The sequence below is a fragment of the Papio anubis genome, chromosome 9 (assembly GCF_008728515.1).
Source record: "Papio anubis isolate 15944 chromosome 9, Panubis1.0, whole genome shotgun sequence".
Lineage (NCBI taxonomy): Eukaryota > Metazoa > Chordata > Mammalia > Primates > Cercopithecidae > Papio > Papio anubis.
Window position 1 is genome coordinate 96,231,096 of NC_044984.1, and position 26,423 is coordinate 96,257,518.

The window sequence follows — 26,423 nt, forward strand, 5'->3', positions numbered from 1 at the left end:
GCAGTGAGCCACGACTGTGCCACTGCACTCCCACCCAGCACCCAGGTAACAGAGCAAGTCCCTGTCTCCAAACAAACAAACAAAAAATTATAACAAGTTATTAGTTTTTAGCCTGCTTTTTAAAAATTCAGGAGTAGATACATTATGGCCATCATACTATGTAAATATATACACAATTACTTTATCCTTTCCACACATGCATGATATCCTTCGCAAGGATGTATTATCATTTATTTAATCAGTTCCCTATTGTCCAACATTTAGGCTATTTCTGGTATTTTGTAATTCTAATGTTGAAGTGAACATCTTTTAAATGTATCTTTGCATATTGGTGTGAATTTTTCTATAAGATACATTTGCTGAGTTAAAGGGAATACAAATCTAAAATTACGATAGCTTATTCAACATTTACTAAGTACATACTATATGATAGGGTTTGTGCTTGTTTATGGCTTAGTGTTGAGGTTACAACAGCAAACAAAATGGACAAGGCCCCTGCTCTCATGGAGGCTACATTTGATTGCCAAATTACAACAAATGGTATTTGGTTAATTTACTAGCTATTTGGAAAAACATACCTTTACCATCCTCCTCACATCATACACAAAAACCAATTGCAATTTAATAAACAAGCAAAACTATGCAATAATTAAATTACAGGAGAATATTTTTTAAACCTTGGAATACAAACTTACACAAAACCTAGAAGAATTGACAGATAGGAGTAGATTAAAAATTAAAACTTCTAAATGATGAAAGATACAAGAAACAATGTTAAAAGACAAATAGCAGAGCAGAAGAAAAATTGCAATATTTATAGCAGATAATAGACTAATGGACATAATGTGTAAAAAGTAACTACAAATTAGAAATCGACAAGCACAAGAGAAGAATAAAAAGAAAATTGTAAACATGCATTTCTCAGAAGAAGAAATGCAAATGACCAGTAGATATACTGAAAGTTGCTAAATCTCACTAATGATCAGAGAAATGCAAACTAACCCAATTAAGTTGCATTTTCATTTATTAGATTGATAGTAATTGAAAAGACAAAAGCATAAAAATTTGCTCGCAAATTCTGCTGGTGGGAGTCTGAATCGTTAACGGGCTGGAGCAATTTGGCGGTGTTTCTATTGTGTGTAGTTTTTTAACCCAGTAGTATTACTTCTAGGAACTGGTCTTTCAGAAACACCTGAAAGTGTGTCCAAAGATTTATATACAAGAATAGTCATTGCGTGTTGTTTGTAGCAGGAAAAACATGGAAACAATGTAAAAATTCATTCTTAGGAGAATGAGGAATAAATATAGTATCTCATACCATAGACCATGATGAGACCCCTGAAAACAATGAAGTAGATCTGTTTGTACTTGCATGAAAAGATCTCCACGGTACATTGTTAAGTGGAAAAAGCAAGTCACAGAGTAACACATGTACTATAATAGCATTTACATGAAAAGGACAACAGCCAAGATGTGTGTGTATGTGTGTGTGTGTGTGTGTGTGTCTGTTCATGATGCGGAGAGAGTAAGATGGAGTCAGGAGGGACAGGGGTGGGAAAGTGGGGAGACTTGCAATCGGTACATTTTTAAAAAGTGAAACAAAGCCTCTTTTGTTTTTCATCCTAAATAAATCAAATTATGAACATTCATCAAAGTTCTCTTCTTTTTCAGGTGCAGCCACGATGTATACAAGATATAAAATAGTAGAGAAGCAAAATCAAACCTGCTATTTCAGCACTCCTGTTTTTAACTTGGTGTCTTTAGTCCTTGGATTGGTGGGATGTTTCGGAATGGGCATTGTCGCCAATTTTCAGGTATAACCTGGAGCTTTTTCAGTTAGGAGGAGTGGTGGAGCGCATGTGTCTGAGGAGAGTAGCAGAAATGCAAGAGGCACACTTATGCCATTATAGCTATTAAATGCTTGATGAGTTTACAATAAGTGGGTTAGTTTGCTTTTTAAAAACAAACCTTTAACATTTGGAAGTCAGGGCCAAGCGTGGTGACTCACACCTGTAATCCCAGCACTTTGGGAAGCCGAGTTTGATAATGAGGTCAGGGATTCAAGACGAGCCTGACCGACATGGTGAAACCCCATTTCTACTAAAAATACAAAATTAGCCAGGTGTGGTGGTGCATGCCTGTAATCTCAGCTACTCAGGTGGCTGAGGCAGGAGAATCATTTGAACCTGGCAGGTGGAGGTTGCAGTGAGCCGAGATCGTGCCACTGCACTCGACAGAGCAAGACTCCATATCAAAAAAAAAAAAAAAGCATTTGAAAGTGAGTTCTGGTACTTGGGAGAAATGGGGTGCACATTTGCATATTTATGAGAGAGTGCGTGATTCAGAGGAGGCCTTGGGCTTTGCATTGCTCCATGTTCTCATTGATGTGGTTTGATGTGTTGGGAGAGCTACTTCAGCTACTGTGATGATTTTATTAACAGTGTGAAAATATTTGTATGTGTTTACCAATTCTACCGTTTAAACCTCTGGTATTCAAAGAGGAGGCTCTCGGTGACATTTCCTTATATTTATATGACAGTATGCATTTTGTTTTTCATAACAACAAACATTTATTGAAATTTTCCTGTGACACATGTTTATGAAAATATTCCATATTTTAACTCAGACAATTATAATAAAAGCCTTGTAAGATAGGCACTATTATTTTCCCCATTTATCAATGGTAAAATGGAGGCCTAGAGAGGTTAATACTTTCCCAAGATTAGATGAATAATGCGTGGCAGAGGTGGGCTTTGAATTGAAGTCACCTTCCTAGAGCCCGTGAGAGCTGTCCTTAATGCCAACATGAAGAAATACCTGTGACAAAAAAAAGCAAGTACACGATACATAGTTCTACCATCAGGAAGCACGCACACACAAAAACTATGAAAAGGAAGACCTAGCATTATATCATTTGTCTAGTACAGTGTGGTTATGGTTTAATGGGGGCTAGTATAGATCTATCACTTTATCCTCTGAGTAACCACATCATAAGAGATACAGATGTCAGTTTTTAAACCGTGTAAGGGCTGACTTTAAGAAGAAAACTTAAGTGGTTAAATAATTTCAACTTTTGGTTCTCCTTAAGTCTTCAATGATGTGATTAAATCTTCACAAAAACCAGAAATAGAATCTTAACTTCCCAAGGAGCGAAGTGTTTGACTTGTCATTGTTCCGATAACTGTATCTTTACAACTTCCTTGTTTGGTATCCCGTAATTCATTTTCGTCATGCCAGGAGCAAACCAACTTGAGCCAACTCAGGAGGATTTTGAGATGTGAGGGCAAGAGAGAGTGTGACTTTTTTTTTTTTTTTTTTTTTTTGGTAGAGACAGAGTCTCGCTCTGTCGCCCAGGCTAGAGTGTAGTGGTGCGATCTTGGTCCACTGCAACGTCCGCCCTGGGTTCAAGTGATTCTCATGACTCAGCCTACCGAGTAGCTGGGATTACAGGCACCCACCACCATGTCCAGCTAATTTTTGTATTTTTAGTAGAGATAGGGTTTCACCATGTTGGCCAGGCTGGTCTTGAATTCCTGGCCTCAAGTGATCTGCCTGCCTTGGCCTCCCAAAGTGTTGGGGTTACAGGCGTGAGCCACCGCACCCAGCCATGATGATTTTTCTTGAGTTGCAGTAAATCACATTTTTGAGAATTTCACAGATAATCTTTTTCCCAAATGGGTGGGTGAGATGGCTACTTTTTGGTGTGTCCTCACTAACTTCTGTCAATACTTTATTTTCCCTCAGAAAGTTTTCTTTTTGAAATTCTGTCATTTGTGGCAACGTGGATGAACCTGGAGAACCTTATGCTAAGTGAAATAAGCCAGTCACAGAGGGACAAATACCGAATGCTGTCACTTATATGTGGAATCTAAGAAAATCAGACTTACAGAAGGAGAGAGTAGAATGGTGTTACAGGAGTGAAGAGGAAGACGAGGAGTGGGGAGGTATTGGTCAAAGGGTACCAAGTTTCAGTTAGACTGAATTAATAATTCTGGAGATCTATTGCTGCACAGCATGGTGACTATAGTTAATAATAATGTATATTTCAAAATTGCTAAAACAGTAGATTTTTAAATGTTCTCATCACACAAAAAAGAATAAGTATGTGAGGTGATTGATATATTAATTACCTTGATTTAATCATTCCACAGTGTAAGCATACATCAAAACATCTACAGCCAGTTGTGGTGGCTCATGCCTGTAATCCCAGCACTTAGGGAAGCCAAGGCAGGAGGATTGCTTTAGCCGAGGAGTTTGAGACTAGTCTGGGCAACATAGGGCAACAAAGGGATACCATGCCTCTGGAATCACACACACACACCCCCCTACAAGCCTCATAAATATGAACAATTATTATTTTTTGAGATGGAGTCTCGCTCTGTCGCCCAGGCTGGAGTGCAGCAGCGCGATCTTGGCTCACTGCAGCCTCCGCCTCCCAAGTTCAAGCAAATATCCCTGCTTCAGCCTCCCAAGTAGCTGATATTACAGGCACCTGGCACCACACTCAGCTAATTTTTGTATTTTTTAGTAGAGATGGTGTTTCGCCATGTTGGCTGGGCATATCTTGAGCTCCTGACCTCAGGTGATCCGCCCACCTCGGCCTCCCAAAGTGCTGAGAGGTGTGAGCTATTGCGCCCGGCCTATAAACAATTATTATTTGTCAATTAAAAATAAAAATTTTTAAAGTTTCCTTTTTAGAAAAGAAACTTTCCAAGGTTTAACCCTGTCAGTATTCACATATTCTTTTTTTTTGTTGTTATTACCTTTTAAATTACCAAGAGAGTTTCTGAAAAGCAATCCAAAAAGAGTGCCGGGTTTTAACTTTATGGAAAATTCATGTCTGATCTAAAAATCATTTCTCTGATTTTTTGATTGATTGATTGATTGAGAAAGGGTCTTGCTCTGTCACCTAAGCTGGAGTGCAATAGCACAATCATAACCTTGAACGCTTAGAATAAACCTTGAACTCCTCCTGTCTCAGTCTCTTGAGTAACTGAGACTATGGGTGCGTCACCATGCCCAGCTAATTTTTATTTTTACTTTGGTAGAGATGGGGTCTTGCTATGTTTCTGAGGCTGTTCTTAAACTCCTGGCCTCATGTGATCTTCCCATCTCTGCCTCCCAAAGTGTTGGGATTACAAGCACAAGCCACCTTACTCTGTTGTATTTTATTTTTCATATATAACTTCCCTGAATCTATATGCCCATGCTAGGAATCTTATTTATTTGTATTTGTATTTTTATATTTATTTTTTTAGACAGGGTCTTGATCTGTTGCTCAGGTTGGAGTGCAGTGGTGTGATCACGGCTCTCTGCAATCTCTGCCTTGTGAGCTCAAGCAATCCTCCCACCTCAGCCTTCTAAGTAGCTAAAACTACAGGTTCATGCCATCACGCCCAGCTAATTTTCATAGTTTTTGTAGATTGTGACTGCCTCTTTTTTTCTTTTTTTTTCCACTTTTTTTCTTGTGTTTCACCACATTGCCCAGGTTGATCTTGAACTCCTGAGCTGAGTGATACACCTGCCTTGGCCTCCCGAAGTGATGAGATTACAGACATAAGTCACTGTGCCCAGTCTTTTATTTATTTTTATATTATTTTTTGAGACAAGGTCTCACTTTGTTGCCCAGGCTAGAGTGCAGTGATGCTATCATAGCCCATTTCACCCTTGGTCTCCCAAGCTCAAGTGATTCTCCCACCTCAGCCTCCCAAGTAGCTGGGACTACAGGCACGCACCATCATGCCCGTCTGATTTTATTTATTTATTTATTTAGAGACGGAGTCTCACACTGTCGCCGAGACTGGAGTTCAGTGATGCAATCTTGGCTCGCTGCAGTCTCCATCTCCTGGGGTCCAGTAATTCTCCTGCCTCAGTCTCCCTGGTAGCTGGGATTACAGGCATGCGCCAGCACACCTGGCTAATTTTTGTATTTTTAGTAGAGACAGAGTTTCACCATGTTGACCAGGCTGGTCTCAAAGTCCTGAACTTGTAATCCACCTGCCTCAGCCTCCCAAAGTGCTGGGATTACAGGTGTGAGCCATCATGCCTAACCATGATTTTTTTATTTTAGTGGAGATGAATACTTGCTATGTTGCCCAGGCTGGTCTCACACTCCTGAGTTCAAGCAATCCTCCTTCCTTGGCTTCCCAAAGTGTTGGGATTATAGGTGTGAGCCATAGTACCTGGCCCATGCAAGGTATCTTAGGTATACAGAAACTATATGATGTGTAGAAGAGTCAGTGCAGTCATGTTTGAATATAACACAAATCACGTAATGAATTTCTCCCCTTATTTCTAGGTTTGATACTAGGAAATATATTTCCTTAGAAATAAGTTAAAATGTCTGTTTTTTTTCCTACACCTCCCTTTCTTATGTGGAGAATGCAAATTTAATATCAGTTCATTTGTGCTCCAGCTTGAGGTTGAACTGTCTGGATGGCAAACATTGTGGTGCTGGGGAAGCCCAGGTGGCCTAGGTCAGAGGGAAGCTGGGGGAAGAGTATGTTCACTGTGACCTGAGGCCAAGGGGTGGCTTGTGGCCAAAATCAGGCTCTCCTGGACAACACTTTAAGTTGCCCTTTGCAAAGCTTGCATTTTCAAGTTTAAGCTGAGACCCGGTGGTTCCCTCTAAATGTTCCTCGCCTGGAAGGTTGGTGCCCACTGCACATTTGAAAGGAGCCAAGGCCGGATGTGGTGGCTCATGCCTACAATCCCAGCACTTTGGAAGGCTGAGGTGGGTGGATCACCTGAGGTCAGAAGTTTGAGACCAGCCTGGCCAACATGGAGAAACCCCGTCTCTACCGAAAACAGAACAATTAGCTCAGCGTGGTAGTGCACGCCTGTAATCCCAACTACTTGGGAGGCTGGGGCACGAGAATCGCTTGAACCCGGGAGGTGGAGGCTGCAATGAGCTGAGATCTTGCCACTGCACTCTAGCCTGGGTGACAGAGAAAGACTCTGTCTCAAAAAAAAAAAAGAGAAAGGAGCTGAAGGTGAGGCGCATTCTGAGTGTGTACAGGGTCTGCACCGACTTTCTGCCTAGACTGGCATAGGGGCTGCCTTCTGGTTGAAATGGCTGGTTACAGGATGGTGGGGACACGGAACTTGTTTAGAAGCTGCCTTTGAAAAAATAATTAGCTTAAACTGGGCGTGGTGGCATGTGCCTGTAGTCCCAGCTACTTGCGAGGCTGAGGTGGGAGTATCCCTTGAGCTCAGGAATTCACGGATGCAGTGAGCTATGATCAGGCCACTGCACTCCCGCCTAGGCAACAGAGTGAGACCCTGTCTCAACAGAAAAAGAAAAAAAAGAAGAAGAAAAAGAAGCTGCCTCTGCGTAACAAAAGCAGTGGTTTTACTTAGATGGTGTGTTCATTTGAGGTGCCTTGGGAGGGATGAGTAGAGATTATCAGGGAGCAGGGAGCCTAAAAACCCCAAACCACCCTTGGCACCATCATGGAACGAGTCATGTATTTTTCATTTTTTCAATCATACCAAAGTTTACTGATTATATCAAACAAAAATCTCTGTAACGAAAAAGGCAGAGCTGAGTGCGGTGGCTCACGCCTGTAATCCCAGCACTTTGGGAGGCCGAGGTGGGCGGATCATGAGGTCAGGAGTTTGAGACCAGCCTGGCCAATGTGGCAAAACCCCATCTCTACTAAAAATACAAAAATTAGCTGGGCGTGGTGGCATGTGCCTGTAATCCCAGCTACTTGGGAGGCTGAGGCAGGAGAATCGCTTGAACCTGGGCGGCAGAGGTTGCAGTGAGCCGAGTTTGTGTCACTGCACTCCAGCCTGGGCATCTAGAGTGAAACTCTGTCTCAAAAACAAAACAAAACAAAACAAAAAACAACAACAACCAAAGAAAATTGTATCTGATATGTATCCTATAATCTTCACTGCAAACACGCAAGACGGAGATGATTATGCCCGTTTTTAGATACGGAAATCGAGGCTTTGCAGTAACGTCACAGAGCCTCATGGTGGAGTCAGGACTTTTAATGCAGTTGTACCAGACTCCGAAGCCCACCATATCCAACCCTCCCACTTCTAAGGCAGACCTTTCCTTGTCCCATGAGCCCAGGTTCGCTGTGGAACAACCAACTTTTTGGCATTAATTTCAGGACCTGGAGGGCTTTTCTTTTGGTAGTCAGACAGCCACATTTTCCAAGGAATGGTGCATCTGTGATGACCAACGGCTCAAAGCAGCCCAGAGTGAGAGTGCTCGCGGCTCAATGTTGACAAACCCACCCAGAGTAACGCACATTTGTGACTTTTTCTCCAGGAGTTAGCTGTGCCAGTGGTTCATGACGGGGGCGCCCTTTTGGCCTTTGTCTGTGGTGTCGTGTACACGCTCCTACAGTCCATCATCTCTTACAAATCGTGTCCCCAGTGGAACAGTCTCTCGACATGCCACATACGGATGGCCATCTCTGCCGTTTCTTGCGCAGCTGTCGTCCCCAGTATCCTTTTTCACATTTGTGCCTTGTTAAAGGAATAAAACATTCAATGACACTTGTTAAAGAAGGGTAATGAAGACTTTGTAGGGACCACTGCAATGGGGTCTGACAGCGGGGTAAAGAGATGGGGCTCGACTCTGAACATCCTTGGCAAGTGCGAATTTATAGCCAAGGAGTAGGATGAGGTCAGTGGATGGAAAAGTACTAAAAGGAAACCTCCAGGATGAGGGGGATTCTGGCTAAACCAACCTAACAGGATTCTTGTTGAGTACTGGCCATGTGGTCAGACATCACCTGAGAAGGGTGGTGGAGGAGGAACCCAATCAGATATTGAGTGTGATCAGATATCAGGGTGGGGGTTCCTTGCTAAACTGACTTAGCCAGGGGTTCTTTGCTGAAACTGGATCTTACAAGGAAGTGCACAGATGGACCTAGGAGAAGTTTCAGGAGCTTGACTAAAGTTCGGCAAAGCAAAGGATCTTTGTCACAGTTTCTTAGCAAAGTTTGACACTTCCCTTCCCCACAACCAAAAAAAAAAAAAAAAAAAAAAAAAAAAAGCAAAGGATAACAACCAAGTTTCCACATTTTTCAGAAAAACAATTGGGATAAAAGTATAGATCAAGCTGGGTGCGGTGGCTCACGCCTGTAATCTCAGCACTTTGGGAGGCTGAGGTGGGTGGATCACCTGAGGTTGAGAGTTCAAGACCAGCCTGACCAACATGGAGAAACCCCCCTCTCTACTAAAAATACAAAATTAGCCAGGTATGGTGGCGCATGCCTGTAATCCCAGCTACTTGGGAGGCAGAGGCAGGAGAATCGCTTGAACCTGGGAGGTGGAGGTTGAGGTGAGCGAGATCTAGCTCCAGCCTGGGCAACAGGGCGAAACTCGTCTCAAAAAAAAAAAAAAGTGCAGCTCATTAAGAAAATGTCTCAACATTGTCTAGTTAGATCAAAAGTCTCTTTGGGGGGAAGAATGGTGTGAAAGAAGGGTGGAAAATGTAGGAACACTTCAGTTTCTGTTTACTTTCCTTCTCACAGGGCCAGTTTCATGAGCCATATGAAAATATTTATTTTTCTTTGTAGTGCTTGGCTAAAGACAAATATTGATATTGTACTCAAAGTAATAGCCCCACGAAGTCCCTCAAGGCTAAACTCTCCCCCTCCCTGCACGTAGGTGGCAAGACAGTTTGGTTTACTCATTCATGTGAAGAGATTTTTAAAAGCCTCTAGATCACTTATTACTGAGTAAATTAAAATGTTTAGCCTTTTCTTTTTATAGTCACTAATTTCATTTTCAAAATGAAATCCATTTTATTTTCTAACTCAGCAATCTGAAAGGAAATGAAGATATAAATTTAGCATGCTTGTAGATTCTGATTTAGAGGAAATGAAAGCTTTTTCTTTCTTTCCCTTTTTCTTTTCTTTAATGAAGTACTAACAAAGAAAAAAAGCCATGGTCTTAAAGAGTTGCAGAATTCCCCATCTTTCAAAATACCATCTGTAGTCATATCAGAGCAAGCTTCAGGGTCATTAAACAATGATGACTAATGTCAGATTGTAGGAAAATCGGAAATATGTTATGGGCGACAATTTTGTTAGTCTGGGTTGAGTTACGGTATAAAGTGGGCAAGATGGAGTGAAAACACGTCACTTGCTTCTAAATATTAAGCTTTGTGTTTCTTTTCTAAAATAGAAACTACAAAATGTGAAGTCTAAGCATGATTTTGGGTTTTTCCATCTTAGGGAAGGACATTTTTAATTACAAAATTTCTAAACACAGAGTAGCCAAATCCTAGTACCAAGAGATTTACCAACAAAATATATACCCTGTTCCTAAGATAGTTGCTTCTCAAATTCCTTGTCTTACTTGTAGATTAAAGGAACACTGTCTCTTTGAATATATCTCCTTCAACTTTTTAATCTTGTGTTAGTTGTAAAATTCATAATAGTGGTTGTAGTGTTACAAGCAAAGTTTCTTGATGCAGGAAAACTTCCATTGCTTCCAACTTTGGAAACAGATCTCTAGATATCAAAGTCAGAGAGTTTTAGCGAAATAAGCATTTCAGGCCTCAGAGTTTCACTTACTAATAATTCTCATTTCTAGGAAGTTCTTTTTTTTTTTTTTTTTTTTTTTTTTGAGACAGAGTCTCGCTCTGTCATCTAGGCTGGAGTGCAGTGGTGCGATCTCGGCTCACTGCAACCTCCACGGGTTCAAGCCATTCTCCTGCCTTAGCCTCCCTAGTAGCTGGGATTACAGGTGCCTGCCACCACACCCAGCTACTTTTCATATTTTTGGTAGAGACGGAGTTTCACCATGTTGGCCAGGCTGGTCTCAAACTGCTGAGCTCAGATAATCTACCGGCCCCGGCCTCCCAAAGTACTGGGATTACAGGCATGAGCCACCGCGCCTGGCCTCTAGGAAGTTCTTATTATGGGTCATGCCAACAGGAAGCAGCCCCACACAGAAAGGGGTTATGACCCTATTTCAGATTAACTTGAATGAATTCATCCATATGAAAAGATCTTCTGTCTTAAACATTAGCATGGTATTTATATTTCCTTACAAAGAATTTACAGCATCTTTAAATAGACTGGGTGCGGTGGCTAGGTCAGGAGTTCGAGACCAACCTGGCCAACATGGTGAAACCTCATCTCTACTAAAGATAGAAAAATTAGCCAGGCATGGTGGCGTGTGCCTGTAGTCCCAGCTACTTGGGAGGCTGAGGAAGGAGAATTGCTTGAACTGGGAGTGGGAGGTTACAGTGAGCCAAGATTGCGCCACTGCACTCCAGTCCAGGTGACAGAGTGAGACTTCGTCTCAAAAAAAAAAAAAAAAACTGGAATTGAAAGCATCTTTAAAATGTCCTGGTTTCTTCTTACTGCAATATTTCTGTGTAATAGCCTCATTTGACTACCAAAGAAACCGAGGCACCTAGTGAGGCGACATTAGAATCCTGCTTCTAAACCTTTCCTGATGAATTATCTGTCTTGCGCCTGACTTCTAAAGCTTCTGAAAGCCTTCACAGAAGTCACCAACAGCATAAAGTCCAGGTTCCTCTGCATGAGACCCATGATCTGAGACCTCCTATTTCTTCATCCTTGTTTTTACGGCTTTTCCCTCAGGCTTGGCTGTTTCTTGTCCTCTGTTCTTACCCAATCTCTACTTGGCTGGATTATCCTCCTCCACTTTGTCTTGCTAGAGCTGTTGGTTCAACATGGTACCCACATGTGGCTTTTGCATACTTGAAATGTGGCTAATCCTGATTGAGATGTATTGCTCATGAGGATAGGAGCCTTAGCCCCTGGCATTATTAGGCTGGACTGTAGGCGTGTGTCAGTCATCCCTGAGGTCTGATATGGGGCGAATCTCTTTGATTTGCCAGATCTTTGGGCCAGGAAGGAAGGGCTCACCTTATACCCAATTACCCAACAGAAGTCTGTTTTTTAAAGCTAATAGTTTGAATTTCTGTAGCTTATTTTTGTATATGAGCCTTGGCACTTTGGAATTTAAAATTTTCCTTAAAGCTGTTACCTTGGAAATAGTATTTTAGGCCAGGCACAGTGGCTCACGCCTGTAATCCCAGCACTTTGGGAGGCCGAGGCGGGCGGATCACATGAGGTCAGGAGTTCAAGACCAGCCCGACCAACATGGCGAAACACTGTCTCTAATAAAAATACAAAAAAATTAGCCAGGCATGGTGGTGGGCGCCTGTAATCCTAACTATTCAGGAGGCTGAGGCAGGAGAACGCTTGAACCCAGGAGGCGGAGTTTGCAGTGAGCCGAGATCGCGCCATTGCACTCCAGCCTGGGTGACAGAGTGAGATTCTATCTCAAAAAAAAAAAAAAAAAAAAAAAAAGGAAAATAGTATTTTAGAGAAAAAGTATTTTTATTCAGTGGGAAGTACTCAAAAAGAACCATCTTGGACTGCTGCGTCAGTCATTTTGACCAAATTTAAACAGCTAGTTTAAGTGGGAAGATCCAGAAACATGCAGGGTTGTGCAAAATATAGCCTCAAATTTTAATAAATTTTACTATACACACTGGAAAACTATTGTGAAGGTATTTCCATGTTGTGATTTAACTTTCATCATTGAATTTAAAGTTTGAGTTTATAAGAAGCTAATATAACTGGTTTGATGGTAGAAATGTTGGTATTAACATTTTAATTGATGATAGAAATGTTGGTATTAACATTCTAACACTGTGTAATGATTATATTATTGGGAGGATAATCTAGTCTTAACATTAAAGGAACTGTTGTGTGCTGTAGTTTCCTTAACTGTTTTCCCTTTTCAGTGATTGTCTGTGCTTCACTAATTTCCATAACCAAGCTGGAGTGGAATCCAAGAGAAAAGGTAACATTTAAGTTGTCATGAATGTGGCTGTTGGACGTGGTTGTGTGAGGTTGTGGCTAGGCTAGGTCTAGGGAAGATCACTGCCATTTTTTAGAACAAGTTGCAAAATGTGAAGTAAACATGGTATGTAATCAATTTACTGTCCAATCACTTGGCAGTGTGTAGTAATTAACTATCAGGGTAATTCCAAATGCTTTCTGGAATTATATTCAAAATTTTGAGTTCCTAATTTCTTTCTTTGTTCTTCTTTTTTTTGGGGGGGGACAGAGTCTTGCTGTGTTGCCCAGGCTGGAGTGCAGTGGTGCAATCTTGGCTCACTGCAACCTCTGCCTCCCAGGCTCAAGCAATTCTCCTGCCTCAGTCTCCCAAGTAGGTGGGAGGGACTACAGGCGCCCGCCACCAGGTCCAGCTAATTTTTGGTTTTGTTTTTTCTGAGACAGCTCTGACACCTAGGCTGGAGTGAAGTGGCATGATCTCATCTCACTGCAACCTTTGCCTCCTGGGTTCAAGCGATTCTTGTGCCTCAGCCTCCTGAGTAGCTGGAACCACAGGTGTGCGCTACTATGCCTGGCTAATTTTTGTATTTTTAGTAGAGACAGGGTTTTTCCCATGTTGGCCAGGCTGGTTTGGAGCTCCTAGCCTCAAGTGATCCTCCTACCTCGACCTCCCAAAGTGCTGGGATTATAGGCGTGACCCACCGCACCCAGCCCTCTAATTTATTTCTTTTCTTTCTTTTTCTTTTTTCTTTTTCTTTTTCTTTTTTTTTGAGACGGTCTCGCTCTGCCACCCAGGCTGGAGTGCAGTGGCACAATCTCGGCTCACTGCAAGCTTTGCCTCCCGGGTTCACACCATTCTCCCGCCTAAGCCTCCCAAGTAGCTGGGACTACAGGCGCCTGCCACCACGCCCAGCTAATTTTTTGTATTTTTAGTAGGGACAGGGTTTCACTATGTTAGCCAGGATGGTCTCGATCTCCTGACCTCATGATCCGCCTGCCTCGGCCTCCCAAAGTGCTGGGATTACAGGCATGAGCTACCGCACCTGGCCTCTAATTTCTTTCTTAAACACTTCAACTATCTATCCTTAGTAAAAGAGCATGAATGAAGGTGTTTGGTGGCCAAAGGGAGCGTGAAATGTTAAGTAGAGAGGACGATACCAGCTCCAGTGTGGTGTATAGTTCATTTCAGGATAGAGTGAGAAATTGCTGCAGCCAGGGATAATTGTGCAAGGGTGTAGTGGCTGTAAGAGGCAGGCAGAGAGGCTTGTACTTGACATAGGTGACCAGAGTAAGATTTTGAAGACTTTTTTTTCATGAGATGGAGTTTCGCCCTTGTTGCCCAGGCTGGAGTGCAATGTCGTAATCTTGGCTCACTGCAACCTCTGCCTCTCTGGTTCAAGCAGTTCTCCTGTCTCCGCCTCCCAAGTAGCTGGGATTACAGGCACGCGCCACCATGCCCAGCTAGTTTTTGTATTTTTAGTAGAGATAGGGTTTCATGAAATGTGTTAGCCAGGATGGTCTCGATCTCTGCCCTTGTGATCCCCCCGCCTCGGTCTCCCAAAGTGCTAGGATTACAGGCATGAGCCACTGCGCCCGGCCTGAAGACTTTTGAACAGTAAAGCAAATAGAAAGAGTATTATCAGATGAGCATTAGACAGAAGCAATGCCTGGGATGGCTTGGAGAGCTTGGCATTAGGAAGGTAAGGAGAAGACAGTTCTACTAGTTCACATTTCAAATAGGGGCAATCTGATGGGTGTTGGCAAATGACTAACACAAGAATGAAGTGGCATGATGAATCAAAGGTGACTTCTAAGTTTTTATCTTAGGTGAACCAAAGAATTTATTCCCTTGACCAGAAATAAGGCCCCTAACAGGGATAAATAATTTAGTAGGTGGAAGTGGATGAGTTTGGTTAGAATTGATGACTCTGAGGTTATCATGATATATCGATGTTCGAAACATGGGCCTAGGCCAGGCGCTGTGGTTCATGCCTGTAATTCCAGCACTTTGGGAGGCTGAGGCAGGAAGATTGCTTGAGTCCAGGAGATCAAGACCAGTCAGGGTAACACAGTAAGACTCTGTCTCTACAAAAATTAGCCAGACATTGTGGCACGCGCGTGTAGTCCCAGCTACTTGGGAAGCTGAGGTGGAAGGATTGCTTGCACCCAGGTGGTCCTAGACTTCTGGTGGGACTGGGAGTCAGAGTGTAGGGTAGAGTTGTTAACAGTGTGGGGTAGACCAGGACTTTTTGGACCAAGGATCAGAACACATGGAACCAAAAGTATGACATTGAGATCAACTCATTCTATTAGATACCTGTAGTAGGGGTTCATCTAGATGCCTTATAGGAGAATCAAGGATGCCCCAGGAAAGAAGAGTTAGTGAGAGACCAACAGAAGATTCTTTCCCTCAAGGATCAGGCAGAAGAGTACCTCCAGCAAAGGAGAAGTAAAAGGATCATGGACCAGCGAGAAGAACTAGACTTGTGTTGTATGGTAGACCTCATTGATGAGTCCCTACCACACGCAAGACTGTGAAAGATTGTAGAGCGCAGGGTGGCCATGGGATAGAGGATCCTGAGGGATTTTATAGTTCAGAGGAGCAAACAGCCAGTTGTCAGTGGCTAAACGTAATACTTTGAAGAATTAAAAAATGCTGAACTGGACTTCAGACAACACAATGTGGAAATGCAGAAGCAATAGCAATTAATCCTAATGATGGAATGAGAGGACATACGATCCCAGAGACTAAGGGAAGGACATTTTTCAAAGGCAAGGGAAGTGGCTAACCATGGCACACGCAGCTGAACAACCTTTAGGAATGAAGTCCCTCAATTTGGGCAATAAGGGAGTCAGTGATGCTTGTCAAAAAGTAGTTTCAGTAAAATGCCAAGGTTAGAAGTCAATGGCAAGAAGTTAAATAGTGAGAGGGATGGTTCATTCATTCAGCTGTCAACCAAATGTTTATTGAGTCCTGTTCTGGACTGGAGGTAAGAGGTAAAGGAGAAACACCAGGGTGGCTAGAGGGGACAGCAGGATTTCCAAAGAAGAACTCTGGCAGGTGATGGAAGCCTGCCAAGACAAGAGAGAGACAGAAGATGGTGAGGAAGAGAATGATCCAGACAAGAGATCAAATAGTGCTTCTTGGCTGGGCACGGTGGCTTATGCCTGTAATCCCAGCACTTTGGGAGGCCGAGGCAGGTGGATCACTTGAGGTCAGAGTTCAAGACTAGCCTGCCCAATATGGTGAAACCCTGTCTCTACTTAAAAAAAAAAGAAAAAAAAAATTAGACAGGTGTGGTGGCACACATCTGTAGTCCCAGCTACTTGGGAGGCTGAGGCAGGAGAATCGCTTGTGCCCAGGAGTTGGAGAGTTGGAGGTTGCAGTGAGCTGAGGTCATGCTAATGGTCTCCAGCCTGAGCAACAAGAGTGAGACTCCATCTCAAAAAAAAAAAAAAAAAAAGAAAGAAAGAAAGAAAGAAAGAAAAAGATTTAAAAAGGGCTTCTTTAAAATGTAACCTTAAAATGGTCAAATTAGCCAATAGGTTAGACCTAGACAAAAGGCAGCTTTTTTTTTTTTTTTTTTTTTTTTTTGTCTTATATGTGGGGAATTAGCCCCATCATGCGAAGGGGGTTCAGTTCCTCTTTCCATTGGTGAGAACCTCTTTCCGAAAGTGAGACCGCGTAGCGGAGCAGCTCAGGTGTACTTTACTTTTCAGCCACTCGGGGGAGACCTTCTACCACAAACCCGCTGCCGGACAGGGCTTACGAAGTTTATTTCCAGGCAGTTAAAAATCTGTTATATTCCACTTTCTATCTTAAAAATGTGAAAAGTACATGATTTTCTGTTCACTCCATAAATGACTGTGCCACTCTTGCATTTCCTTCTGTTCCTAATATCAAAGAATGTAAAAAAAAATCCCTTTACATTAATTCACTGAATAATCATTTAGGTACTGCCCCAGACTTCTGTGTAGTGGTTTACAGCTTTCACAGCGCATTTATGTGCAGTGACTTACTTGGTGGTGGTGGTGGGGGGTGATAATTATAATATCACTGTCTCATTTCACATAGCAAGGATATTAGGGCTTTGCCTGCATTCAGGACTCTTGGTTCCATGTACTTTCATTAATATCACACTTAAGAAATTCCCCCCAAAGTTCTGCCTTTGTTTTTAGAAGCCATTTTCCTTGTTCAGGAATGATACGGGATGGGGCAGGTCCCCTGGTACTGGTACCAAAAGGAGGAAGCCTCTGTTCTCTGCCTCCTACTGTAGGCTGGTCAGGTTCTCCTCGCTGTGACCTAGCATGAGAACAGTGGGTGGATGTGACCATGACAAGGAGAGTGAAGAGTGATGCTTGGAGGGCTTGGTGTGCCTCCTCTAGATCTGTCTGGATGAAAACAGGATCAAAGAAAACAACTGTCAACCATGGAACTGCCCTGTGATCCAGCACATTACTCACCCTTGCAGCCTACAGCAGTTTGGGGCAGAGCAGCAGTGGGATCAGCCCTCAAGGGCACATGCCAAGGGCAGAGCAGCCCGTGTAGACAGCTTTGGAGGGCATGGGGGTTTAGGGAGTTAGGGGTAGCTCCTCGTTTCAGCAAAGCAGAAAGTAATGTAGGAAATCAGAGAGGGCACACTGACAGTCCCCAGGCCTCATTTGGCATGTGAGCTAATGTCAGAATGCAGACGTGCATTTTTGACTTAAAGTTTTATTTATTTTTATTTTGTTATTATTATTTTTTTTGAGATAGAGTCTCGCTCTGTCACCCAGGTTGGAGTAGAGTGACGCAATCATGGTTCACTGCAACCTCTATACCCCAGGCTCAAGTGATCCTCCCACTTCAGCCTCCCAAGTAGCTGGGACTGCAGGCGCAGGCCACCACGCCAGCTAATTATTTTTTGTCTCGTTATGTTGCCCAGGCTGGTTTCAAACTCCTGGGCTCAAGTGATCCTCCTGCCTCAGGCTTCTGAAGTGCTGAGATTACAGGTGTGAGCCACTGCAACAGAGTTTCAAAATTAGTTTCCAGCACTGAAAAATCAGGAGATAGCACACACAGACAGACACACGGTGTTTTTTTTTTTTTTTTTTAAACCTCTTTGAAAGCAGCAGTAGTGTATTATTTTCTCATGGAATTGAGCTGATGAGGCGTGGGCTCCCTAACTTCCCTCTCTTTTCACAACCACCAGTTTTATTTATTATTGCTAATTTTCTGGCCTCCATAGGCAACTGAGTTTGGACCATCTGATTGAAGCCATTCTCCTTGGCTTCCATTCTCTCATTCTTGACTCCAAGAAGATATGCAGTTAACCTGTGGATGTCCATTATTAGCAGTTTCTTTGTAGCTGTATTTACTTTATGATATTAAGCAGAACTATTTTCTGAATGATCATTTCTGTATACCTGTGGATGTCCATTATTAGCAGTTTCTTTGTAGCTGTATTTACCTTATGATATTAAGCAGAACTATTTTCTGAATGATCATTTCTATATAAACAGGGAAACACAAAACCTAGGGGACTAGTTGGCCAGGTTCACCTAGATGTGTACACACATTCTCTGGAGCAACCGCGAGAGTGCTAGTTAAGCATGCCCTTACATTTAGGGATTCTCAGCGGAGGGAGACCAAGTCATGCCTTGTGTGGAAAGTTCTTTCTTCTGTTGTGTCCAAATTTGCTTCCCAGTCTCAGCCATTTTGTAGTCCTTAGTCTGCCTTTTGAAATGGCAAACTAATCTTAAAACGAGAGTTTGTGGGAGCCAGAAAGAACTTTGGAATATCTGCCTTCACATTCTCAGTGGGCAGGTGCCCTGACACTTAGTAACATGGTTGTGCTTACCTTATATCCTCAAAGTTCTGACTTATGCTCACTGGACAGCTTTTTCCTTTGGTTGAACCTCCTCATTGTATTTCAGTATGTACATAAAAGGGAGTCTTTTAGGCTAAATTCTGTTTCTTTTTTATTGGCATTAGGATTATGTATATCACGTAGTGAGTGCGATCTGTGAATGGACAGTGGCCTTTGGTTTTATTTTCTACTTCCTAACTTTCATCCAAGATTTCCAGGTAAGTGTTTATCAATTCAAATGTTTTAAATTGCTGACAATTGGGATTTGTACAAATTTGCAGAAGACATTTTGCATTTTTAAAAAGAGCACTTTCTTTTTATCTTTAATGTGTTTGACAAAAATATGTAAGGATTGTGCAACTTCATGTATTAGCTTCTTCCCAATGGGAGGCATCTTTAATAGCTCTCCCACCAATGAAATTTTCATATGTCCTCTGCTGTTTGATGTTAATAGTCATAAATCCTGCTTGTTTTCTTTTAGGAGGTCTCACTTACTAGTTCCAAATAATAGAAAGTAAATATATCTTTTTAAAAAATAAAAGTATGCCGGATGCGGTGGTTCATGTCTGTAATCCCAGCACTTTGGGAGGCTTAGGCAGGCGGATCACCTGAGGTCGGGAGTTCGAGAGCAGCCCGACCAACATGGAGAAACCCCATCTCTACTAAAAATACAAAATTAGCTGGGGGTGGTGGCACATGCCTGTATTCCCAGCTACTCAGGAGGCTGAGGCAGGAGAATCACCTGAACCTGGGAGGCGGAGGTTGCGGTGAGCTGAGATCATACCATTGCACTCCAGCCTGGGCAACAAGAGCGAGACTCTGTCTCAAAATAAATAAATAAATGAATAAATAAAAAATAAAAGTGTTCTTCAAAAAATATTCCCAAAGCAGATAGAAGATGGGACTACATCAGATTTGTCCACAGGAAAAATCTTACATTTTGAGACAAGTGAATTATTAGCTCAAAGGATATAGAAAGCCAAGAAAATTGTTTAGGACCTGACTCAAGGATAGCACAAACCACAGAGAGAGATCATTCCTTAGGTGGTGCAAAGCTGTTGGAAATGTCATCGTCAACGCTGGGATTGTTTAACTTCTTTTAAACATTTTTCTTTCATTTTTTAAAATAGAGTGTCACCCTAAGGATATCCACAGAAATCAATGGTGATCTTTGAAGAAAGAAGAATTTGATCTCACTCAGTGAATGTTGCAGGACATTTCTAGAAGTGCTACAGAGGACAGACAGGGTTTTGAGGCCGCCCTGATTATTGGGATGCATCTGCAGCACATCCAGGACTTGAATTTCGTTAAGAGTTCCTAATAGTTGTACTATTTCTAAAGATGTGTTTCCTAGAGAATGTACAGCCTTACGACACTGTAGTGATGTTTTTATAATTTTCTAAGTAGATTTTTTTATATTAACAAATTCATATACAGAAAAAATAAGGTGTTACAAAAAAATGGAGAGCTCTTATTTTTGTACAGATTCTGTCGTTTTTTTTAATTTGTGTGCGATTTATGGAAATACATTAAATGAGTAATTTAGGTTCAGTACATTTGTTACAAAGTGAAATCAGGGGATATTCATTTGTAAATTTTATTCTTAATGAATGAAATGTATAATTTTTTTTATCATAAGAGCATTTATAAAATTCAATTTATAAAGATCATATACCCAAATCATAAAAATTTAGTTAATACATTAACACTAAGATACTGATTTTTAGCCGAACTAAGCAAAGTGCTTCAACTGAGAGGCCTTTATACCACCATGTACACAGTAACTCTAAGTGAATATGGAAGACCTTGGTTTTGAAATTCTGCCACCCACCTTGTTTCTCCCTGCTCATGAGGCCGCACCTTTTGCTCTCGCTGCTAACTGACCATTCGTAGTGAGTGTAATTACAGGTGGAATGGTTTCAGTAAGTCAGGTGAAAGCCACCCTTTATTGTTTTTGGCACAACTTGATATGTAGTCTGACTCAGAACTGAAACTCACATCTCAAATTCATTTCATGCCAGTAAATGTGGCAAAGAGAACAAAGGCCCAAGAGCGAGACAAGGAGAAAGGAGAAAGGGGCAGCCAAGAAGAACTTCTGGGTGAGGGTGCTATTTATATGCTCCTCCTTTTCATGCCTGTGACTGGATGTCCCTCAACACTATAGGAAATATGAGTCAAGCCCATTGTATTAAGCAAGAACTACAGACTCCGTCTTTTCACCCAAATCATGAATGGCCAATAAAAAGCAAGTTATTCCAGAGGAGGAAGCAGCCCTTGAAATGTTACGGCTTAGGCCTGAAAGGTGAAGAGCAGGAATTCTGTCTTTCAAAGACCCTAGAGCATAAACCCATGTGTGGCCAAGTGGGATCAGCCCTCAAGGGCACATGCCAAGGGCAGAGCAGCCCATGTAGACAGCTTCAGAGGGCATGGGGGTGTAGGAGTTGGGGGTAGCTCCTCATTAACTATTTGTTGGGTGAGTATAGGGGTGAGGCTCAGTGGCAGTCAGGTACCTCTGCAATGGCAAGCTGTCTCCCCTCTACGTGTTTAGCATATGTTGTTAGAACACGTCCCGCACCCCTACCACTGCCATGTAGGCCCTTTAATAAGGCTGAGTAGAGAAATCTGGCAATAAAAGGCAAACGTAAGGATGCTTTCTTTAAGATGCACCATAAATGGTTTTCTTTAAGTGAATGGAAGAGTTTGACAGAGAAACACCTTTGTAAGCAAACATTAAGAATGCTGGCTGGGTGTGGTGGCTCACACCTGTAATCCCAGCACTTTGGGAGGCCCAGGCAAGAGGATCGCTTGAGCCTGGGACTTTGAGTCCAGACTGGGAAACGTGGCAAAATCCCTACAACAAAAATACAAAAATTAGCCAGGTGTGGTGGCATGTACCTGGAGTCCCAGTTACTTGGGAGGCTGAGGTGGGAGGATCACCTGAGCCCAGGAGGTTGAGGCTGCAGTGAGCCATGTCAGTGCACTCCAGTCTGGGCAACAGAGCAAGACCCTGTCTCAAATAAATAAATAAATAAATAGAATGCTAATCATTTCTGGGTTCACTGTGACTTGTTGTAATGCTGGGGATCCCCTTTGTAACACTGGAACTGAAAGACAGTGACGAACGCTATGTCAAGCATTCATTATTCTGAAGAGGAACAGAAATGCCACATACCTTTCCCATGGGACCTGTGGTGGAATGAATCCATGGTTCTGCCTCACTTCGAGCAGACTTTTGTTCTCAGTACTCCTCACGATGGATATTCATGCTTCATTTTCACATCTCTCTGCACAATTAGATTGGGAGCTCCTTGAGGGCAGAGTGTGCCTTGATCTTTATCTTTGTAATGCCACAATGAACACAGTGCCTCCTGGTACACTGTAGGTGCTTAATACTCACTGAACGCATGCATGCATGAACGAATGAATGAATGAATGAAGGAAGGAATGACTAAGGATGTTTGTAGTGCTATAATATAGAATGGGATTTACTCTGCTTTACTAGTTAGTTTCTTAATAAACAAATAGTCTGCATCGCCTGGTAATGTTGACTGTTTTTCTTTGTGTACTGTAAACATTTCAGTTGTTTGGACATCCCCATTCTATGACAACTATCTTCAACCTGGACAGTTACCACAGACATTGCTACATGAGCTAGACCAAATGTACACCTGTCTTGGCAAACTGAGAAGGCCAGAAAATCACTCCAGACAACCATATTCAGCAGATTCCATGTGACCTCTAAACCTGGTCTTATTCACATCTTGGTATTATTTCTAATTTCCATGAACTTGCATTTCCTTGGACCTCATGGCTGAAAGAGTTAAATGAAATGAAATATTTCTTAATTTTAATTTTTTTTTTTTTTTAGTCTCGTCCTGTTGCCCAGGTTGGAGTGCAGTGGCGCAATCTAGGCTCACTGCAGCCTCCGCCTCCCGGGTTCAAGCCATTCTCTTGCCTCAGCCTCTCGAGTAGCTGGGACTACAGGCGTCTGCCACCACGCCCGGCTAATTTTTTGTATTTTAGTAGAGACGGGGTTTCATCGTGTTAGCCAGGATGGTCTTGATCTCCTGATCTCATGATCCGCCCGCCTCGGCCTCCCAAAGTGCTGGGACTACAGATCCATTTGGACTTCATAAAGGTATGATTACGATTTAAACCTTATGCTTTCTTAATTCATGTAGTTTTCCATGTGGGCACGATTGGTTCATCTTCGTAGATTCTCAAACGTTAGCATCAGAAGTTTATGTCAGTCAAGATTGAGAGATGAAGAGATCAGAAATCCAACAAGAAGGAGAAAAGGGAATCAGAAATCCAACAAGAAGAGGAAAAGGGAATCTATATTGCCTCAAGTAACTGAGACATTCAGGAGTGGAACTGGCTTTATGGGTGGCTGGATCTAAATGTGCCATTAGGACTCCATCTTCTCTTTCCTCCTCTCAGCTGGCTTCATTCTCAAGCAGGCTTTCCCCTGGTGGAAGTGAGAGGGCATCTACAACCCCCAGACACACATCATCCAGAAAAAGAAGGGGAAAGAAAGGACTTCTCAACAGTTCCAACCACATGCCCATGACTTGTCTCTGATTGGCTGGCTTGGATCACATGCCATTGGGAGGTCTGAGGCTCTGATTGGTGAGACATGAATCACATGTTCACCCCTGGAGCAGGGAGGGGTCAACACCACCAAAACTAGCGGGCTGATGGTGACTGAAAGTTGTTTCTCAGAAGAAAGGGGTGGAAATGAGTCTCTAACAGACAAAAAGCAGATTCCACTGTGGAATTAAAACCCCTTTTCCCTTCATACCCTCCCCGCCCAAAAGCCAACCTAACTCGCTTCACAGTAAACCAAAGTATACTTGCTAATAACCTTTTCAAATTTGAAAGTAAATAAGCCATTTAGATAATACAAAAACCTTATGTTAACTCCAAAGTTATGTTTATATTTTTTAAAAGTTCTTGTTTTATTATTTAGTCTCTCTTACTTAGAATCAGTTTTCCTGGTTTCTAATCAAGTGGGTCTTTTTTTTTTTTTTTTTTTAACACTAACACAGAGGATTCCACAGAAATTGCATTTTATAAACCAAATTAAGTGCATCAGTGTTGTGCTGTGTTTGGGTTTCCTAACATCCCTTACATGTGGCATTGTCCCATGTTCCCATTTTTACTCAGTTGGAGACATACTAGTCTGGTGTTTGGGCCTGGAATGAGGAAAGGGCAGTGGGAGGAAGATAAGTGGTATCCCATTCTCTCCCACTGCCTGATTCTGGCAAGCCAGTAAGCCCAGCCGTCTCCCCACACACATACTCTTGGTCTGGCTCTGAATGCCCCACATTCTCCAGTCCAGAATGTCATGCATCTGCATCATGTCTGTTGCACAAGAGAGCAACCACAGCCTCAAGCCCTGGAGTGGAATTTTCTGACTCTCCTTGGTCACTCCCAGCAGATTCATCTTCTTTTCTTTTCTTTTTTTTTTTTTTAGATGGAGTCTCGCTCTTGTCGCTCAGGCTGGAGTGCAATGGCGTGATCTCGGCTCGCAGCAACCTTCGCTTCCTGAGTTCAAGCGATTCTCCTGCCTCAGCCTCCCAAGTAGCTGGAATTACAGGCGCATGCCACCACACCCAGCTAAGTTTTGTATTTGTAGTAGAGACGGGGTTTCACCATGTTGGCCAGGCTGGTCTCGAACTCCCGACCCCAGGTGATCCACCCACCTCGGCTCCCCAAAGTGCTAGGATTACAGGCGTGAGCCACTGTGCCTGGCCCCAGATTCATCTTCTAAAATGAAGGGTAGCAGGTTTCCAGACCCATATTGGAGTTGGCAGTGACTGCCAGAGTCCATGCTTGGAAAATGCTGAAGAAGATGTCAATAGTCTGTCTTGTGGTTTAAGACAAGGTGGTGTAGGGTGCCCAGAAAGCCTGAGGTTTAGGTAGTTCCTCAGCAACAAGCACTGCTCTGTGCCCCACCATCCTCAAGGCCAGTTCCACCTCTGGATGTCTCAGTTACATGAGTTGATAAAAGTCTCTAACTTCAATAAACTGGAGTTAGATTACAGATGATTAGACCTGTAAGAGTCCTGACTGATAACAGATACACAAGAGTTCCCCTAATATGAAAATACAGTAAACTACTATCATCTGGAGTCATTTTTATTTCATTTTTTTTTCTTTTGCAGTTTTCTTTTTTCAGTACAGACTTGCCTTCAGAGGAAAGATCATTTTTACATAAGTGGATTCAGCTGCCCCCACTCACAATCCTCACCCTCTGAACCATTTGTTTTTATTTCAAAAAATTTGAGTAATATTTTCATAATTCAAAACTCAAAACAATATGAAAAGGTATACTGTGAAAAGCCTTTTTGCTTTTCCCTACCTGCATTTACTCAATTAATTCATTCTCTCCTTGCAGATGTCCACTTCTTTTTTTTTTTTTTTTTTTGAGACAGAGTCTTCCTGTGCATGATGATCATGCAGTGCAGTAGCATGATCTCCACTTACTGCGACCTATGCCTCGTGGGTTCAAGCAGTTCTTCCTGCCGCAGCCTCCTGAGTAGCTGGGATTACAGGTGCCCACCACCATGCCCAGCTAACTTTTGTATTTTAGTCAAGATAGGGTTTCACCATGTTGGTGAGGTTGGTCTCAAACTCCTGACCTCAAGTGATCCGCCTGCCTTGGCCTCCCAAAGTGCTGAGATTACAGGTGTCAGCCACTGTGCTCAGCCTAGATATCCACTTTTTATCAGATTTTTATGAAAAAACAAGCCAAAACAAATATTTTAACATGTTTCCCTTTTCATTTTTATCCCAAATATAGTATACTGTACAACCGGTTTTGAGTCTTTTTTGACATAGCAATGTATCTTGGAGATGTTTCCTTTATCAATGCATAGAGGTCTCCCTCATTTTTAAGGTTAATTTGCTTTGTTTTATACCTGTACAGTATTCCATTGTATGGCTGTGCCATCATTTATTTAACAAGTTCCCTATTTGATGAGCAATTACATGGTTTCCAAATTTTTGCAATTACAAGTAGATGCCTTTGTACATACATCATGTCACACATGTGCAAGGAAATCTCTAGGAGAAATTCCAGTGAGTGGGATGTTGGGAAATCCATCTGTTATTTTGCAAATGTTATCTTGCCTTTAGAACCTTTTCACTTGAATATTTTTATTGGGAATCTTTTTTTCTTTTTCTTCTTTCTTCCTTTCATTCTTTCTTTCTTCTTTTTTTCTCCTTTCTTTTTCTTCCTTCTTTCTTTCTTTTTCTTTTCCTTTTTTTTTTTTTTTTTTTTAAAGACTGGTCAAGTGCAGCAGTGGGAGTGGAGAAGGAAGACAAAAATCTGTAACTGGGCTGGGCATGGAGGCTCATGCCTGTGATCCCACACTTTGGGAGGCTGAGGTGGATAGATCACTTGAGTCTAGGAGTTCAAGACCAGCCTGAGCAACATAGCAAGACCCCATCTCTCCAAAAACTTAGCCAAGAATGGTGGTGCAAGCTGTGGTCTCAGCTACTCAGAAGGCAAGGGAGGAGGATCACTTGAGCCTGGGGAGGCAGAGGTTGCGGTGAGCAGAGATTGTGCCACTGCACTCCAGTCTAGGCTATAGAGAAAACTAAACTAAAATAAAGAAATCTGTAACTGGTTGTGAACAATTAGTTGTAAACACCAGTGCACTCGGACAAGCCAGGAATCTTTCTGATTACACACATTTTCTCCTAACCTGAGGATGCTGAATATAAGGTCACATTTCCTTGGTGACTCAGTCATCCA

The 26,423-nt window shown here is 42.3% G+C and overlaps 1 protein-coding gene across 2 annotated transcripts in view; it reads left to right on the plus strand.

The window, feature by feature from the left end:
• The window catches only part of DRAM1 (DNA damage regulated autophagy modulator 1), a 45,396-nt gene extending 23,193 nt beyond the window's left edge, over positions 1-22,203 (plus strand). For both annotated transcript variants that reach the window (XM_003907045.4, XM_009181538.4), the window contains exons 3-7: positions 1,672-1,814; positions 8,285-8,462; positions 12,758-12,816; positions 18,787-18,879; positions 19,792-22,203. In XM_003907045.4, coding sequence (XP_003907094.1) covers positions 1,672-1,814; positions 8,285-8,462; positions 12,758-12,816; positions 18,787-18,879; positions 19,792-19,836 — 518 coding nt within the window. In that variant the 3' untranslated portion in view covers positions 19,837-22,203. The remainder of the gene's footprint in view (positions 1-1,671; positions 1,815-8,284; positions 8,463-12,757; positions 12,817-18,786; positions 18,880-19,791) is intronic.
• The last annotated feature ends 4,220 nt before the right edge of the window (positions 22,204-26,423 follow it).